General features: G+C 43.2%; 2 protein-coding genes across 8 annotated transcripts in view; one reads left to right on the forward strand and one right to left on the reverse strand.

Annotated features, from left to right (window-relative positions):
* Window positions 1-8,031, forward strand: part of LOC137377467 (four and a half LIM domains protein 1-like) — a 28,183-nt gene extending 20,152 nt beyond the window's left edge. The window contains exons 3-6 of the mRNA XM_068047077.1: window positions 230-404; window positions 1,707-1,876; window positions 5,601-5,787; window positions 6,905-8,031. Coding sequence (XP_067903178.1) covers window positions 230-404; window positions 1,707-1,876; window positions 5,601-5,787; window positions 6,905-7,056 — 684 coding nt within the window. The 3' untranslated portion in view covers window positions 7,057-8,031. The remainder of the gene's footprint in view (window positions 1-229; window positions 405-1,706; window positions 1,877-5,600; window positions 5,788-6,904) is intronic.
* Window positions 8,032-10,261: 2,230 nt separating this feature from the next.
* The window catches only part of map7d3 (MAP7 domain containing 3), a 151,452-nt gene continuing 142,572 nt past the window's right edge, over window positions 10,262-19,141 (reverse strand). For 6 of the 7 annotated variants that reach the window (XM_068047073.1, XM_068047074.1, XM_068047076.1 and 3 more), the window contains 3 exons: window positions 17,407-17,563; window positions 15,930-16,213; window positions 10,262-12,313 (listed from right to left, as the gene is read on the reverse strand). In XM_068047073.1, the coding sequence (XP_067903174.1) occupies window positions 12,306-12,313; window positions 15,930-16,213; window positions 17,407-17,563 (449 nt within the window). In that variant the 3' untranslated portion in view covers window positions 10,262-12,305. The remainder of the gene's footprint in view (window positions 12,314-15,929; window positions 16,214-17,406; window positions 17,564-19,141) is intronic. The other variant, XR_010976416.1, reaches the window with a different exon arrangement.

Here is a 19,141-nt window from a genome sequence, read left to right on the forward strand (position 1 = left end):
AACTGATATTTGACTAATAGGCCGATCATTTCGGAGTTTATCTCTAACTTTCTTAAATAATAGTGAGATTGGCAATTTTCCAATCCAAGGGAATAATTCCTGAATCGAGATGCTTTGGAAGATGATCCTGTATTTCCTCTCGTATTTCTGTTAAGGTCCTGGGAACCATGTCCTGCAGATTTCTCTCTCTTCAGTCTCACTTGTAGATGTTTGTCTATATTTGGTTTAGGAACTGCATCACAACGGCTGCCACTGGCATGAGAACTGTTTCCGCTGTTATCACTGCAGCCGCCCACTGGCCAACGATTCTTTCATGATCAAGAATGAGCGCATCACCTGTAACAAGTGTTTGCCTCGGACTGACAGCTCGACATGTCACAGCTGCAAACGAGCCATTAAACCAGGTCAGCCACTCAACTCTCTGCTAGTTAGTGACTAGCTCAGTTAACTCTTCACAGGTTCATGCTCTTTGAGCTGCAGTGTGTGATTGACTCTATTCACTGTTCTAACCCTAATGAAGACATTAACAGTCCCTCCCAGTGCTCAGTGTTCTGAACTGGCTCCAGCTTTCACCCTCGGGATTTGGGCGTTGACAAGTAGAAAGTGATGGTGAAGAGTGTGTGAACAGAGTATGTGGAGGTGGCTTTCTGGGGTGAAATGCCACCCTTTGCGTCACTCTCTGTCCTGGGCAATTCCCTACAATTTGATTCTATTCCACACCTAAAGGGATAATCAGAATTATTTTGCAGGATACAGAACAGGAAATGCTAGAATTATGTAGGTCAGTCTGCATCTCAATCACAGGCTCATGTTTATAGAAGCATACAACACAGAGCCGAGGCCATTGACTGGCTCTTTGAACAATCTATCCAATTAGTCCCACTTTCCCTCCCCCCCCCCACTCTTCCCCCATCACCCTGCAAATTTTTCCCCTTCAAGTATTTATCCAATTCCCTTTTGAAAGTTACTATTGAATCTGTTTCTAGGCAGTTCACAACTCGCTGTGTAAAATACATTTTCCTCATCACCTCTCTGGTTCTTTTGCTGTACAGAAATCTCCATCATCCTGGAGTATGAATTCCCAGAAGTGTCTTGTATTTTCGTGACAGGACACTAGTAACGTTTCCAACTCTGGTTGGAAGCGTTCATGGAGGTTTGATCATATGACTTTCTGACTACATGACATCTGGTTATGTGATAGGGGACCGAGCAGGAGTAGGCCATTCAGCCTGTCGAGCCTGCTCCACCATTCAATTAGCTCATGGCTGATCACCTACCTCAACACCACTGTCCCCCACTATCCCATATCCCTTGATGTCATTAGTATCCAGTTATCTATCGATTTCTGTCTTGAATATACTCAATGACTGAGCCTCCACAGTCCTCTGGTTAGAGAATTCCAAAGATTCACCACCCTCTGATTGAAGAAATTCCTCTTCATCTCAGTCTTAAATGGCCTGCCCATTATTCTGAGACTGTGTCCCCTGGTTCTAGACTCCCCAGCCAGGGGAAACATCCTATCCACATCTACCCCGTTACACCCTGGAAGAATTTTGTAAGCTTCAATTAGGTTACCTCTTATTCTTTAAAACTCTAAAGAATTCCCTCAGTCTCTCCATGTGACATCTGAGCACCCGCCTAACGGGAAGTAGAAAGCTGTTGTGTTTTTCAGCCAGTTGTGACTTTATTTCACTATTTCTCTGCAGGGACTAAAAGTTTTGAATATGGTGGTTCTCACTGGCATGAGCGTTGCTTCACCTGCAATCGATGCCTGAAGGAAATCGGAACGGGAAGCTTTGTCCCAAAGGGCGATGAAATTTATTGTGTCTCCTGTAACGAAAAGAAGTTTTCCAAGCACTGTGTTCACTGCAGGAAGGTGAGTCTGAGGGCCAGACATGGGAAACAGAGACAACAGCTGCTGAAATGCAGAGTGTGTGCTGTGTGTGGGAAACACACTGTGTTCCCATTTATAATTATCACAGATTTCATCCAGTCACAGCTCATTGCTTTTACATTTACCATTTTAAATATGCACAAGCTTGGGGTTGAGTTAGAGATCATCGAGGTCCAGTTCTACCTGGATCAGTGTCTGCAGGATTAATTGTTGCAGGATTAACAATCCGGGTACAGTAACACAGTGGCTCCATGGCCGGATTAATAATCCGGGTACAGTAACACAGTGGCTCCATGGCCGGATTAACAATCCGGGTACAGTAACACAGTGGCTCCATGGCCGGATTAATAATCCGGGTACAGTAACAGTGGCTCCATGGCCGGATTAACAATCCGGGTACAGTAACACAGTGGCTCCATGGCCGGATTAACAATCCGGGTACAGTAACACAGTGGCTCCATGGCCGGATTAATAATCCGGGTACAGTAATTCAGTGTCTCCGCTGCCGGATTAATAATCCAGAGGCCTTAACGAACTGACCTGGAATTTCAAATCCAACCACAGCAGCAGGAGATTCAAATTGTTAATGAAATAAATCTGGAATAAAAAGCTAGTCTCAGTAATGGTGACCATGAAACGACCATAAAAATCCATTTCTCCAAAAAGAATTACGTTAGCTACCCGCCAGTCCTCTGGCACTACAGCTTTTAACGAATTATAAATATGTGTAGTAATGCCTCTGTTATCTCTTCCCTAGATTCTTTTAAAATGCGTGGAAGCAATCCATCCAGACCAGTGGCTTTGATCAGTTTATTTAATGCAACTCCTTTTAAAAAAAATTTAAATGCACTTATCTGATTACTCATCTCCTCATTCAATGTCATGTCGACCTGTTCTGTCTCCCTCGTAAATACTGAAGTGAAATAATGATTTCATGTTTCTGCCATCTCTCTATTGTTACCTGTGGTATTATTCTGTCTATCCCTTAATAGTCCTATTCCCATTCCAGCCTTCCTTTTTAATTCAATAAATTCAGAAGGTTAAACAAAGAATGTGAAAAGCAACTAAAATGAAGAGAAGAGAACTGGAGATCAATATTTTTTTTTGAAGAGAAACAAACCTGGGGATGAGACCTGGGGATAATGACTTGAGTTTGGGAGGTCCAGGGGTCATAATTTTAAGATCGATTAGATCTGGGTTTGATGACAGGAGGTGGTTCTTTTCCCAGAGAATAGAGGCTGTCAGCTTGTGCAGTGGGTGCTGATTCACTGAAGACCTTCAAGAGAGAGACCCCCCCCTCAAATGGGGTGGTCATCACCTTGGAGGTGCTGCAGGAAATTCAGGGCTAGAATGATCTCCTGGACTAGTTTTCATTGGATAGATGGGTTGGAGAGAAATTTCCTGGATTTTCCATTATAACTGTCCTGGGTTTTTAAACTGGTTTCCGGACTCTCCCAGGATATGACATGGTGAGAACTGTTGGTATCATGTCAGTATAACTATCTATCACATGGTGAGAGGGTAATTGTGATTCACAATGCATTAACAATTTGCACTTAAAAAAGCATCTTTAACACAAGGGGAGATTAGGGCAAGACTTGGGTGAGGAGGTAGGTTGTGAAAAATGTCTTCAAGGAGAAAAGAGGGGCAGAGAGGTTTAGAACGTAAGTAGGAGCTGGATTAGGCCATTTAGCCCCTTGAGTCTGCTCCACCATTCAATAAGATCATGGTAGCTGATCTATCTGAACTCCACCTTCCTGCACTATCCCCAGATCTCTTAATTCCCTCAGTATCCAAAAATCTACTGATCTCCATCTTCAATACACTCAATGGCCAAGCATCCACAGCTGGGATTCACAACCCAGTAAGTGAAGAAATTTCTTCAGTCATAAATCAGTCTGACCCCGAGTTCGAGTCTCCCCTGCCAGGGGAAACATCCTCCCAGCACCAACCCAAATAAACCCGTTAAGTTTTATTTCAATGAGATAATTTTTCTTCTTTAATATATTTAAAAAAAATTTACACCTGCATGAACTTGCTGTCAACTTGTTCCATTTTAATTTCCTGCACCCATCTTTACAATGGGAAGTGTCGATGTTTAGGGAGTGTTGTGGACCTGGAGGAGGTTACAGAGATAGGGAGGGTTGTGGGCCTGGAGGAGGTTACACAGATAGGGAGGGTTGTGAACCTGGAGGAGGTTACACAGATGGGGAGGGTTGTGAACCTGGAGGAGGTTACAGAGATAGGGAGGGTTGTAGGAGGTTACAGAGATAGGGAGGGTTGTAGGAGGTTACAGAGATAGGGAGGGTTGTGAACCTAGAGGAGGTTACAGAGATAGGGAGGGTTGTGAACCTGGAGGAGGTTACAGAGATAGGGAGGGTTATGAACCTGGAGGAGGTTACAGAGATAGGGAGGGTTGTGAACCTGGAGGAGGTTACAGAGATAGGGAGGGTTGTAGGAGGTTACAGATAGGGAGGGTTGTGAATCTGGAGGAGGTTACAGAGATAGGGAGGGTTGTAGGAGGTTACAGATAGGGAGGGTTGTGAACCTGGAGGAGGTTACAGAGATAGGGAGGGTTGTAGGAGGTTACAGAGATAGGGAGGGTTGTGAACCTGGAGGAGGTTACAGAGATAGGGAGGGTTATGAACCTGGAGGAGGTTACAGAGATAGGGAGGGTTGTAGGAGGTTACAGAGATAGGGAGGGTTGTAGGAGGTTACAGAGATAGGGAGGGTTGTGAACCTGGAGGAGGTTACAGAGATAGGGAGGGTTATGAACCTGGAGGAGGTTACAGAGATAGGGAGGGTTGTGAACCTGGAGGAGGTTACAGAGATAGGGAGGGTTGTAGGAGGTTACAGATAGGGAGGGTTGTGAATCTGGAGGAGGTTACAGAGATAGGGAGGGTTGTAGGAGGTTACAGATAGGGAGGGTTGTGAACCTGGAGGAGGTTACAGAGATAGGGAGGGTTGTAGGAGGTTACAGAGATAGGGAGGGTTGTGAACCTGGAGGAGGTTACAGAGATAGGGAGGGTTATGAACCTGGAGGAGGTTACAGAGATAGGGAGGGTTGTAGGAGGTTACAGAGATAGGGAGGGTTGTGAATCTGGAGGAGGTTACAGAGATAGGGAGGGTTATGAACCTGGAGGAGGTTACAGAGATAGGGAGGGTTGTAGGAGGTTACAGAGATAGGGAGGGTTATGAACCTGGAGGAGGTTACAGAGATAGGGAGGGTTGTAGGAGGTTACAGAGATAGGGAGGGTTGTGAATCTGGAGGAGGTTACAGAGATAGGGAGGGTTGTGAATCTGGAGGAGGTTACACAGATAGGGAGGGTTATGAACCTGGAGGAGGTTACAGAGATAGGGAGGGTTGTAGGAGGTTACAGAGATAGGGAGGGTTGTGAATCTGGAGGAGGTTACACAGATAGGGAGGGTTGTGAACCTGGAGGAGGTTACAGAGATAGGGAGGGTTGTGAACCTGGAGGAGGTTACAGAGATAGGGAGGGTTGTAGGAGGTTACAGAGATAGGGAGGGTTGTGAACCTGGAGGAGGTTACAGAGATAGGGAGGGGCGAGGCTGTAGCAGACTGAATGGATCAGTGGGTCTTTTCTTGTTTGATATTGCCATATAATTGAGTGGTATGGCATGTGGCTCCTTTGATTGATACCATATTGTGAGGGTGCAGTCTCAATGTGAGCCTGCTGTGTTTCAGACCATCACCAGTGGAGGAGTGACCTATCGTGATGAGCCGTGGCACACAGAATGCTTCGTGTGCAAGACATGTCGGAAGCAGCTGAGTGGGCAGCAATTCACTGCTCACGAGAACTTCGTCTACTGTGTCAACTGTTACAGCAACTTCATTGCGAAGAAATGTGGCGCCTGCCACAAGCCTGTAACCGGTAAGTTGCGGTTAATGGCCACTTTACTTTTTAAATGACTGAGGCTATAAAAATGTAACATAGAGAACATGGCGTTGAGGTAGATGATCAGCCATGATCTAGTTGAATGGCAGAGCAGGCTCGAAGGGCCGAACGTCCTACTCCTGCTCCTATTTCCCATGTTCCAGGACTGGATGTCAAACCAGCTGTCTGACAGTTCAGAGGCAGTAGAGAAATGGAGAGGCAGAGCTGGGTATCTTCACATACATGTGGATGAGAAAGAGGAGAGGCTAAGGATAGATAGATCTTTGAGATAATTCAGAGGCAACTGCAGTAAAGACAAGCATTGACAAAGAAGATCTAACAATCAGATAGATAAGAGTGGATCGAGGTGAAGATAGTTGCACTGAGGTGGACAACAGGGAAGAGTTGTTGGTGGAGGCTGTTGTGGTTGACTATGTCAAAGGTTGCAGAGAGGTCAAGGAGGGTTAATCCACCATGATGACAATCACAGAGGATGTCATTTATGACTTTAGTTAAGGCTGTTTTGGTGCTGTGGCCGAGGCAGAAAGCTGATTGGAGAGGGTTCAGACATGGAGTTATCTCCTAAAGTTGTCAATATTTCTGTAGCAATGTGTTCAGGGACTTTGCAGAGAAAAGGGAGGTTGCAGGTGGAATGGTAGTTTTACATAGGACTAAAGGGTAGAGGGTGGTTGTGAAAAGAAGGGGATAGTACCTAAACATAGGGAACCGTTTACAATGTCAGTTGCATGGAGGCCAGGAGGGGAAGGTGGGTGATGAGCAGGTCAGTGGGAATAGGGTTGAGAGAGCAGGAGGTGGGTTTATTTGACAATATGAGCTCGGAGAGGGGAGATATGAAAGTTAAGAATTTATTTATATTGTGCCTTTCATGACCCATGAGCTAGGTTTCAGTCAAAGTCAAGAGGTCGGTCATCCACAGTGAGCTCATGGATAGCAAGGGCCATGTTCACAAGTGAACTGAGAGTCTGGGATGATTGCTGATCTGCCCATAACCTCGCCATCAGTTGATAGCTGAGCTGTTTATTTCCTGTGTGTTCTGGTCTGTTATACCTATATTCACAGTTCCACTGTAAACAAACTTGTCTGGTGTTGCTAGGATTCGGAGGGGCCGAGGTTGTAACCTATGAAGATCGTCAGTGGCATAGCAACTGCTTCAAGTGCAAGAAGTGCTACAGCTCCCTGGTCAACAAGCCTTTCGTCACCCACAACAGGGATGTGTACTGCAATGACTGTGGGAAATCCCTGTAAATCCTGATTCACATATCACTGTAACGTGAAACACTTGAATTGCGTTCAGTGCTCAAATACATTACTCCTTTTAAAATCTGCAAGTAACCAGACGCTTCAAAGGCAGTATAATAGCAAGTGTTTGCAATCATTTCAAGTTCGATATATTCGCGTTTTGCACAGTGCTAAGTATAATCCACAGGCAATAGGGAAATAGTTAAAGGTTACAAAAGAATGTATCAGAGCTATAAAAGTTTAATTAAAATACCTGCAATATTTAATCCTGTGACTTTATAGATGAGCTTCTCAAAACAGTAAAAGTAAATAAAAGCTGGAACTATACTTAAACACATAATGGAAAGATGCTATTTACTCCGTATTACTCTACCATTTGCATGCATCACTCACCTGAACAGCCTCTTCCAGGTGTGTCTCACTTCAGTTGGTGGCTCGTAACTCATCTGTTACATTAAAATGCAATGTTTTAAAATGTAAATCAAATTCACAGAATAGGTTCTGTGAAAGTATAATTGCTTTAAGAGAGGCATTTTGGGCTCCTGATGTGGATCTTATGCAGGTTTCGCTGTATTAGGCTCTGTATCTGGGATTCAACATCCTTCCGAAAGTGAAGCCAAGTGATTTGTACAGCAAATTTGAGTGATTTGATTTCACACTTGGTTTTTATCCACCAGCCTCAAAACAACTGACGTTTTAAATACACTATTGTTCAGGTGTTAATTTTCTTGTCTATACTGCACTGAATTAAAGTTTGTTCAGTAGGTGCCTTATATTTGTTTGCACACTAGTATTTGTTAAATTGCAATTTACTACTTCTTTTGAAGTGACTAAGTGTGTTTGTTGTGTGGAAATGTGTAATGGAATCATTGTGTATGACCTGTTAGCATGCGAGGTCTCCATCTGATGCATTGTACGGACAATCAATAGATTATGTTAAGATTGACAATATCGTACCTTTAATAAAGACTTTCAAACCTCCAGAGCTGAGATTAATCTTTCTTAGAGCTGTACTACATAGACACACGTCAAACTGGCCTCCTGGGCTGATTTTCAGGGGATCTGACAGAGCAAGTAGGGAGAAACTGTAAGTGGAGTCAGTAACCAGAGGGCACAGATTTAAAATAATTGGCAGAAGAACAAGAGGGGAAATGAAATGAGGAGAAATTTCTTCACACAGAGGGTTGTTAAGATCAGGAAAACATGATATGAAAGGGTGGTGTGAGCAGATTCCAGAGGAACTTTCAGAAGGCAATTGGACAGGTAGTTGAAGAGGACTCATTTACAGGGTTATTTGGGGGAGAAAGCTGGAATCTGCGACTAAGTTGGACAGTTCTTTCAAAGAGGCAGCACAGGCATGACAGGCCGAATAGCCCTTTTCTGTGCTGTAAGATTCTATGATTCACTGGTACTTGGAGCATAAATTACAAAGAGATTGCTGCACAGAAACAGGCTATTCAGCCTGACCGGTCTGTACTAGTGTTTATGCTCCACACGAGCCTCCTCCCATTCTACTTCACCTCGTCCTATCAGCAAATTCTTCTATTCCTTTCTCCCTCATGTGCTTATCTAGCTTCCCCTTAAATGCATCTATGCTGTTCACCTCAACATAAGAAATAAGAGCAGGAGTAGGCCACTTGGCCCTTTCAGCCTGCTTCAAATGGAGTTCCACATTCTCACCACTCTCTGGGTAAACAAGCACTTCCTGAATTCCCTATTGGATTTATTAGGGACAATCTTATATTAATAGCCCCTAGTTTTTGTCTCCCTCACAAGTGGAAACATCTTCTCCACATTGACCTTATTGAACTCTGTGGTGGTACAGAGTTGGATATAAAGAGGTAGAGCATAGCAACCCGACCAGTCCCGACCACGTGTGTTGCATTCGGGCTCAGGTCGGGTTGGACACAGCGCTGTCTTTTGCTCAGGGAGGGAAAAGCTTCAAAATTTGAACAGCCAGGACGTCAAGGCGGGAAACGTGCATCCGGACTCTGCACTAGTCTGCAGTGAGCGAGTGAACGTCTCCATTCCATCCAAGGTAGAGCACAACCTCTTTGATATAATCAACTTCATTCCAGTAGTTGGGTCGGGTCGGGCGTGGGAAAAAAATCAAAGGACTCGGGTCGGGTTGCTTGTGGTTGTGTCGGGCTCGGGTCGGGTTTCAATTGCATATCCGAACAGGCCTTTATAAGGAGGCTACAAAGGGATATAGATAGGGTAAGTGAATGGGCAAAGATCTGGCAAATGGAGTATAATGTGGGAAAGTGTGAAATTGTTCATTTTGGCAGGAAAAATAAAAAAGAAGCATATTATCTAACTGGTGAGAGATTGCAGAGCTCGGAGATGCAGAGGGATACGGGTGTCCTAGTGCATAAATTGCAAAAGGTTAGTTTGCAGGTACAGCACGTAATTAGGAAAGCTAATAGAATGTTATCATTTATTGCAAAAGGAATTGAATATAAAAGTAGGGAGGTTATGCTTCAGTTATACAGGGCATTGGTGAGACCGTGTACAGTATTGGTCTCCTTATTTAAGGAAGGACGTAAATGCGTTGGAAGCAGTTCAGAGAAAGTTTACTAGACTAATACCGAGAATGGGCAGGTTGTCTTGTGAGGAAAAATTGAACAGGCTAGGCTTGTATCAGTTGGAATTTAGAAGAGTAAGAGGCAACTCGATTGAAACATATAAGATCCTGAGGGGTCTAGACAGGGTGGATGTGGAAAGGATGTTTCTCCTTGTCGGAGAATCTAGAACTAGGGGTCACTGATTAAAAAGGGGTCACCCATTTATGACAGAGATGAGGAGAAAATTTTTCACAGGCTCGTGAGTCTTTGGAATTCTCTTCCTCAAAAAGCAGTGGAAGCAGAGTCTGAATATTTTTAAGGCAGAGGTCGATAGATTCTTGATAAGCAAGGGGGTGAAAGGTTATCGGGGGTAGGCGGGAATGTGGAGTCGAGGTTACAATCAGATCAGCCATGATCTTATTGAATGGCAGAGCAGGCTCGAAGGGCCGAGTGGCCTACTCCTGCTTCTAATTCGTATGACATGAGTACAGCACAATAACCTCTCACATTGACGAAAACTTTCACAGCATGAGACTCCCAACCCCACTGCAAATAGTCACAGAAAAACCGCATAAACAGTTAATGTTGATTAAAGCTTTACAGAGTAACAGTAAAATTAAACCATTCCCATTTTTTTTTATCTTGCAAAATTTATTTAAATGATACACAGATATTGCTATTTACATACAGCTGTCAACAGGGTATTGAACAAGACTAACATCTGCACAGCGAGACGGGTAGTTCATTTAGCGATTGTCATTTTCCTGTAAAGGTTTCAAGTTAACTATCTTACAAAAATACACTAAATGATTGATCTAAGGCACTGCTCTAGTCTAAACCAATGCCAATGTGTAGTGAGCTTGACTGTTTTCAGCATTTGTTACAGACTAGATGAATCAGCAATTCTTGACTCGGAAACAAACCAACGCACTTGCAATGATAAACAAAGAAAAAGCAGCCAATATGTAATGGATTCCCTTTACAAGGAGTAGGGATGGCTAAGCAGGCTATTGACTGCTGGCCCCTATGACGAGGTTAACAAGGAAGTGTAGCATAACTTATATTAGGTGATATTTAATAAACATAACAGATGGAGCATGTGCATTCGAAAGAATGCAGCTTCCTACATAAGGTAGTAGCTATTTAAATTCATAAGCTAAGGAAACATGCTGTTTGCGCTTCAGTTTTGTATGTTCTGAGTATGGACAGGATAACAAGTAGCATGTTAAGGGCCACAGCGAAGGTTGTTTAAAGTTGACATTTCTTGATGGATTGTCTTGGGATGATTCTTAATACACCCCTAATACAGAAAGAATATTTAACAAAAGATGCTCATTAAGAAATGGTCTTGTGGCCCAATACTGCCTGTATGTACAATAATACTTACATAGATATGGAGAAACTTAAATACATTAAGCAAAGAAATTATTTTTTAATCTTAAAACGAGTGAAATATAAGTAAATACTAAGTTCCTACCTACAAATACTTGAGTTTACTACTGAAGCCATTTCATTCTTAACATATGTTAGTAGTGCAGACTTATTGAAAATACAGTATTCTAGAAGGTTGGACACGGATGGGAGTATGTTTAAATAACATCAATTCACAATTTGGTTTCCTATTCCAGTACATGAAACACACATAGTAACTTTGTAATGTAACACCAACCAACCAATATTTTCATATTCGAAAGCTTTACCTTCTCTTAGCCACCTACCACTACCCCACCCCATTTCTTTAAAATTAGTTTCCTCCTTCAGTGTTAGCTCTTCCACCTGATACAGTGTTCACCGAGTTGAATTTGTCTAAAAGGACCTGGACAAGACATAGCAGTGAGTGGGGGGGGGAAGAGAGAGAGGGAGAAGAGGCAGAATAATGGACAAAGAATGAGAAGTGAGGAGTAGGCCGAGTGCTTCCTTTACCTAATACTCTCTAACACAAGCACAAAGACTACAGTCTTGTACATCTAGTACATGACTGATTTTATGCACAGCACAGCACTTTAAAGATCACAAAATCAAGCATGCATCACAAACAAGTTTGATTTTGCAATTCAAATGAAATGCATTTCATACATCTGAATCACAATTAAGAGTTTTACTGTCTTTAGCTCCAACAATTCTTGTGAAGCATAGCTGGTTTACTATTCTAACACTTTATTAAAAAAATAAGCTTTAACAAATAGGACTGGGACAATTCAACACAGAACACTGAGATAAGCATAGGCACTATTTACCCTGCACTTAGAAAGATGGAACATTCATTCAGGATGCGACACCATAGCAGAAACCTACCCACGTGGCCAGAATGAGAATCGACAGCTAATCTCAGTTAATATGAAAATAAAGCTGGTCCAAATATCTCGTTAGACAATACACAGCATAAGGAAAGGAATGAAACTTCAACTGATTACACTCACTGCTGAAAGCAGATCATAAAAATCAAAATAACTGTCACCTACTGAGAAAAAGCACATTGCAGTCAAGGAATAAGCCCCTGAAACTTTGAACGGTGCAAACTAGCATCCTACATGACATTTCACATGTCACCTTTGTTATGGTCTTGTTAATTCTTCTGGGCAAAATGAGGAAATTCCATAGAAGCAGCTTCGTGTAACAAGGCCTTCAGCACTTAGTAAAAATACTGAATATGCAAGTGCAATCACAAGTGATGGATCGGAATCAAGCCAATCAGAGTCCTGAGAAAACACAACACATTATACAGCATTATATATAAGGACAGAGCCTAGAGCGCAGAAACAGGCCATTTGACCCAAATGATCCACAAGAGTCTTCTCCCATCCCACATCATCTCATTCTATTAGCATATCCTTCTATTCCTTTCTCCCGCATGTATTTATCTAGTTTCCCCTTAAATGCACCTATACCATTTGCTTCAGCCATTCCCTGTGGTAGCGAGTTCCACATTCTCACCACTCTCTGGGTGAAGGAGTTTCTCCTGAATTCCCGATTGAATTTATTACTGACTGTCTTATATTGATGGCCCCTAGTTCTGGACTCCTCCTTCAGTGGAAACATTTTCTCTACGTCGACCCTATCAAACCCATTCATAATCGTAAAGACCTCTATCAGGTCTCACTCAGTCTTCCTTTTTCAAAAGACAGCCCTCCAGCCTGTTCAATCTTTCCTGCTCAATTCTGGTTATTATCTTTGTAAATCTTTTTTAAAAACATTTTCTCCAGTGCCTCAAGATCCTTTTTACGATATGGAGACCAGAACTGTACACTGTATTCAAAATGTGGTTTAACCAAGGTTTTATACATGTTTAACACAGCTACTCTGCTTTTCAACATCATCCCATTATAAATGAACCCCAGTGATCAGCTTGCTTTTTCAAATGGCCTGATTAATCTGCATTACCACCTATCTGGATCCCTAGATGTTTGTTCCTCTATCCCATTTAGACTTTTATTATCCAAGGAGTGCACAGTCTCTTTATTCCTCCTTCCAATATGCATCACCTCATACTTAGCTATATTGAAATTAATTTGCCTTTTACTTTACTACATTCTACAGGAGGTGCTGAAACCATCAAAGCCCGTCTTTCCTGACAAAGCAACAGGTGATAAAAAGATTCCTCTCTAAATCTTGAAGCAACAAAAGACAAAGCTTGCTGAGGGGAGTAATTTTGTTCAATTTCAATATAAAACTGTTCTTTCTTGATATATTGTTACGATTATTTCTTTCTCAGGATGTGGGCCTTCTTCTTCAATCATTGCAGTGTAGAGGTTTGATACAACTGAGCATCCTGCTAGGCCACTTTGAAGGCAGTTAAGAGTCACCCCCATGCTGAGATGGGACTGGAGTCACAAATAGGCCCTAATCGGATAAGGATGGCAGGTCTCTTTGCCCAAAGGACTGAACTGACAGCTTTGTGGTCACAGAAACATAGGAGCAGTAGGCCATTCAGCCCTTTGAGCCTGCTCTGCCATTCAAGTAGAGCATGGCTGATCATCTACTTCATGTTCCTGACATGTTCCTGTGAAAATGAGGGATTGAAATGGCAAGATTAGGGAACCATGGATGACAGGTGAAATTGTGAGACTAGCTAAGAGGAAAAAGGAAGCATACATAAGGTCTAGGAGGCTGAAGAAAGACGAAGCTTTGAAAGAATATCGGGAATGTAGGCGCAATCTGAAACGAGGAATTAAGAAGGCTAAAAGGGGTCATGAAATATCTTTAGCAAACAGGGTTAAGGAAAATCCCAAAGCCTTTTATTCATATATAAGGAGCAAGAGGGTAACTAGAGAAAGGATTGGCCCACTCAAGGACAAAGGAGGAAAGTTATGCGTGGAGTCAGAGAAAATGGGTGAGATTCTAAACGAGTACTTTGCATCGGTATTCACCGAGGAGAGGGACATGACGGATGTTGAGGTTAGGGACAGATGTTTGATTACTCTAGGTCAAGTCGGCATAAGGAGGGAGGAAGTGTTGGGTATTCTAAAAGGCATTAAGGTGGACAAGTCCCCAGGTCCGGATGGGATCTATCCCAGGTTACTGAGGGAAGCGAGAGAGGAAATAGCTGGGGCCTTAACAGATATCTTTGCAGCATCCTTAAACACGGGTGAGATCCCGGAGGACTGGAGAATTGCTAATGTTGTCCCCTTGTTTAAGAAGAGTAGCAGGGATAATCCAGGTAATTATAGACCGGTGAGCCTGACGTCAGTGGTAGGGAAGCTGCTGGAGAAGATACTGAGGGATAGGATCTATTCCCATTTGGAAGAAAATGGGCTTATCAGTGATAGGCAACATGGTTTTGTGCAGGGAAGGTCATGTCTTACCAACTTAATAGAATTCTTTGAGGAAGTGACAAAGTTGATTGATGAGGGAAGGGCTGTAGATGTCACATACATGGACTTCAGTAAGGCGTTTGATAAGGTTCCCCATGGTAGGCTGATGGAGAAAATGAAGTCGCATGGGGTCCAGGGTGTACTAGCTAGATGGATAAAGAACTGGCTGGGCAACAGGAGACAGAGAGTAGCAGTGGAAGGGAGTTTCTCAAAATGGAGACGTGTAACCAGTGGTGTTCCACAGGGATCCGTGCTGGGACCACTGTTGTTTGTGATATACATAAATGATTTGGAGGAAAGTATAGGTGGTCTGATTAGCAAGTTTGCAGACGACACTAAGATTGGTGGAGTAGCAGATAGTGAAGGGGACTGTCAGAGAATACAGCAGAATATAGATAGATTGGAGAGTTGGGCAGAGAAATGGCAGATGGAGTTCAATCAGGGCAAATGCGAGGTGATGCATTTTGGAAGATCCAATTCAAGAGTGAACTATACAGTAAATGGAAAAGTCTTGGGGAAAATTGATGTACAGAGAGATTTGGGTGTTCAGGTCCATTGTTCCCTGAAGGTGGCAACGCAGGTCAATAGAGTGGTCAAGAAGGCATACGGCATGCTTTCCTTCATCGGATGGGGTATTGAGTACAAGGGTTGGCAGGTCATGTTACAGTTGTATAAGACTTTGGTTCGGCCACATTTGGAATACTGCGTGCAGTTCTGGTCGCCACATTACCAAAAGGATGTGGATGCTTTGGAGAGGGTGCAGAGAAGGTTCACCAGGATGTTGCCTGGTATGGAGGGCGCTAGCTATGAAGAGAGGTTGAGTAGATTAGGATTATTTTCATTAGAAAGACGGAGGTTGAGGGGGGACCTGATTGAGGTGTACAAAATCATGAGAGGTATAGACAGGGTGGATAGCAAGAAGCTTTTTCCCAGAGTGGGGGATTCAATTACTAGGGGTCACGAGTTCAAAGTGAGAGGGGAAAAGTTTAGGGGGGATATGCGTGGAAAGTTCTTTACGCAGAGGGTGGTGGGTGCCTGGAACGCGTTGCCAGCGGAGGTGGTAAACGCGGGCACGATAGCGTTTTAAGATGTATCTAGACAGATACATGAATGGGCAGGAAGCAAAGAGATACAGACCCTTAGAAAATAGGCGACATGTTTAGGTAGAGGATCTGGATCGGCGCAGGCTTGGAGGGCCGAAGGGCCTGTTCCTGTGCTGTAATTTTCTTTGTTCTTTGTTCAATGCCACTTTTCGTGCTATCCCCATACTTTAACTAAGTCCAGCTTCTTAAAACTGAATTTAAATTCTGAAACTACCATGGTGGGATTTGAACCTTCGTTCTCTGGATGACTGGTCCGGTAACATAACACTACTGGACCTCACTTTCTATCAAACTCAATTGAATTGGTGACAGGGACGACTTTAAATGATGTCCTGAGAAACAAGACAGACTGCACCTCTATTACTGAAAACACTGTCAGGAAATGCTGAATCATACTGTACCTGACGTTTCCTCAATAGGTTTGGTCAAGGAGGTCACTCCTCTATTCTCTTGAAGTGCAATGATATGACTCTCGGGAATGCCGGTAGTATCTATCAAGTTTTGGTTACAGACATCAGCACCACAGGGAACTACAGCTAATTTGGTGGTCTTTGAACAAGCATCAAGGTCAATAAAATCCTCGAGGGTCCACAAACTCGGTTTTCCATTCTGATGTCCAACACTTTGATCTACTGCATTTACACGTAAAAGTTCTGATACAACACAGTCTTCCTTTGGCACAGTGCTTAAATAGGAGAGAAATGAAAAACAACATAAATGTAAGAGGCACCAGAGAGATGAAAAGCTTTTGATGGTTGATGTGATTACTCATTGATATTTGCCTTGAAAAAATGCACAGCTATCTTGTTGCAGTTACTTTCAGGATGAGTGATTGAAAGCTGCACAGATGCTATTAGTCTTAGGTTAAATAGGTTGTCTTTCAATTCTGTTCCACTTCTCTAGGAGAGATACTTGTTTAATCTGTAAATGTGCTTTAGTTCGGTTTTATACAACTCATCAAGCTGAAACAATGCGAGAGAAACCTGTATTTATACAGTGCCTCATAATAACCTGCAGCCCCATCCCAAAGTGCTTTCACCATGCACAGCAACATCTCACAAGCAGCAGGGTGTTGAATGATTCAACAGCTGAACCACCAGACGAGTCTTCACAAAAGATGGCACTTGTAACCATGCAGCGCTCCCCAGGTACTGGACTGGAATATCAGCCTGGATTCAACGATGAGTGCATCCACTGAATTAAGCAGCTTTTTGCTTGCACTGCACCTCACCATTCATATACACGCATGTAGATAAAACTCTTAGAATAAAAGTAAAGTCCATAGTTACACAAGATAACCTGGGCCCAAGTAACTAACTCACTGAGATGTACAATTAATCATTAACATTACTAAACATTCATCTAGTGCTTTGGGAGTGCTGTGACATGGAGTATATGGGCACAGCTTTGTTTCTTTCATGCTCTAGAGTTCATCTCTGGCGTGCTGCTGTGGGCAGACAGTTCAGAGACTAGGCACTAGTGCACATGGGTGGGATTGATTCATTGGCAGGCTACTGTTATGAACATCCTCACAGTGAGCTGAAGGGTGACAGGAACCTGGACTCTGGCTGCTCACCTCCTCATAGCAGTTTCTTGACAGAAGAAACAAAAATTAAAGAGGAAAAGGAAAGGAACATGCTCGTGTTGGGAAAATTCCTACAACTTACAAAATAAAGCGAGAGCAACCAAATAAAAGTGGAAATATTTCTAAGTGTTCCTTTTGGATTTTGATACAGTAACTAGCAGATCTCCCAAGGCATTGCACACAGACACAATTTGCCAGAGCACCAGAAATGTTCATCTGCCCGTTTCACTCTCTAGATCATTTCAGATGCTGCACAAACTCTCTAAATGTGCACGAGAGGTACAGGAACCTACCTCACATCCACTGCCCGGTCTTTGTCCAAACAGTCGTTGACGTTATTCGTCTCTTCTAAACCATTCAGCTCAGTTATCTCATCTGCTGCAGCTTCATCTGACAACTCCGTACATTCTTGTACATTATCTTGAAGCTCATCAATTCCATCGGTACTATCTAATATACAAACCATAAGGGAAAAATTGAGCAGATACTTCAACAGTTGCTGCTGCCCTTTAGTTTGCTTCAAATCAAAAAATAACATCCTTGATAACAGCACTTCCCCCGTAGTATTAATTATATATAGGACACAGTGGGGCAGACAATGTTAAACCTACCAATTATATTTACCTTGCTCCTTTATGTAGAAAAATGCTCCAATTCACAGCACATGTGGGTAAGGAGGAGAGATTAGGAGGGTGACTTAGTCAAAGAGGTGGGTTTTAAATGAGAAAAAGAAAAAAATATGTTTTTGGAAGGAATTGCAGAGCTGAAAGCCTGCTATCAATGGCCGGGTGAAAGGCGGTGGGGGTGGGGGGTGCGGTGGGAGAGATGCACAAGTGATTGGAGTCAGATATGGGACGTTTGGGGAAAGGAGGGTTGCCGATTTGCTGGAGGTTACAGAGTTAGGGAGGGGTGTTATAAACACAGGACCTTGTAACATGATTATGTCTTAAAAATTGTGATTTTGAAAAGTTCAAGAGAGAGTCTGGAAGGTCAGGTGACCTCATGTCCACTCTGTGAAAGGTTACCAGGACAACAGAACACAGGGCAAAGATTTTCTTCTGAAAAATAGACTACAGGGTTAATCCCTGAAGAACAATGGGTTTCCCCCTCCCAGACTTTCAGTCGTTAAACAAGGAGTCATTAGTTCAGAAGCTTTAAATGTACCAGGCAGCTGTTAACACCTGGGGATGATGGACAGGTCCAAGTGGCTTTGTGAAACCAGACTTCTGGACTTTGCACTTTGGAGCAGAACAATAAGCTGTTGACTTCTGAGTCCAAATAAATTTGACAGACTTTCTGAAGATAAACAGGCTGTAAGAGAAGAAACCAGTGGTTGTGGCTTAAGGGAACTCAGCAATTGTGGCCTTACAGAGAAGAAACCAGCAATGGCAGCTCGAGAGAGGGGGAGAGAAAGAGGAGACATCTGCTCTTGGAAGCCCATTACAGTAAACAAAGTAATTCATGACAACGCTACGTCATCGCCGACGTCATCAGGATGCGCCAGTTTGGCCTCTGCGCATGCGTCAAAGCTTCGGCGCGACTTTTTGAAAGTGGAAGGAGGAGAGGTTTCGTCGGGCATTTTCTCGCATTTTACCTGAATTATTTATTCGTTTTGGAGACTTGCTTCACTTTTATTTGACACAGGAGATTGTTCCAAGGTAAGTTGCTCTGCCTTTGTAAGTTGCTTTGAAAACATTTCCATTGTCTGGGCCACCGCATGTCCTCCAGTCCCTGTTGTGAGTTGCTGTGTGCAGGCAGTACATGTGCTGCAACCTACCGTCTTAACGGTCACTTTCGTTTTTGTAACGTTTTAATGGAGTGCATTCTGTATTTCTTATCTCATCTCATGTTTCCCGTGAGGAGACTGGACTGGCTGCGGCAACAGACTCTCCGCTGGCAGCAAGGACTGGCTGATGAGATGGAGCCATTTACTATGCCCAACAATTGCCCGGAAGCACCTTCGGATGGAGGTGGCCACGCGCTGGACATCAGTCACGTGTCACAAACCCTGGATCCTGAGCGTCTCAC

Source organism: Heterodontus francisci, chromosome 15 (assembly GCF_036365525.1).
Source record: "Heterodontus francisci isolate sHetFra1 chromosome 15, sHetFra1.hap1, whole genome shotgun sequence".
NCBI lineage: Eukaryota > Metazoa > Chordata > Chondrichthyes > Heterodontiformes > Heterodontidae > Heterodontus > Heterodontus francisci.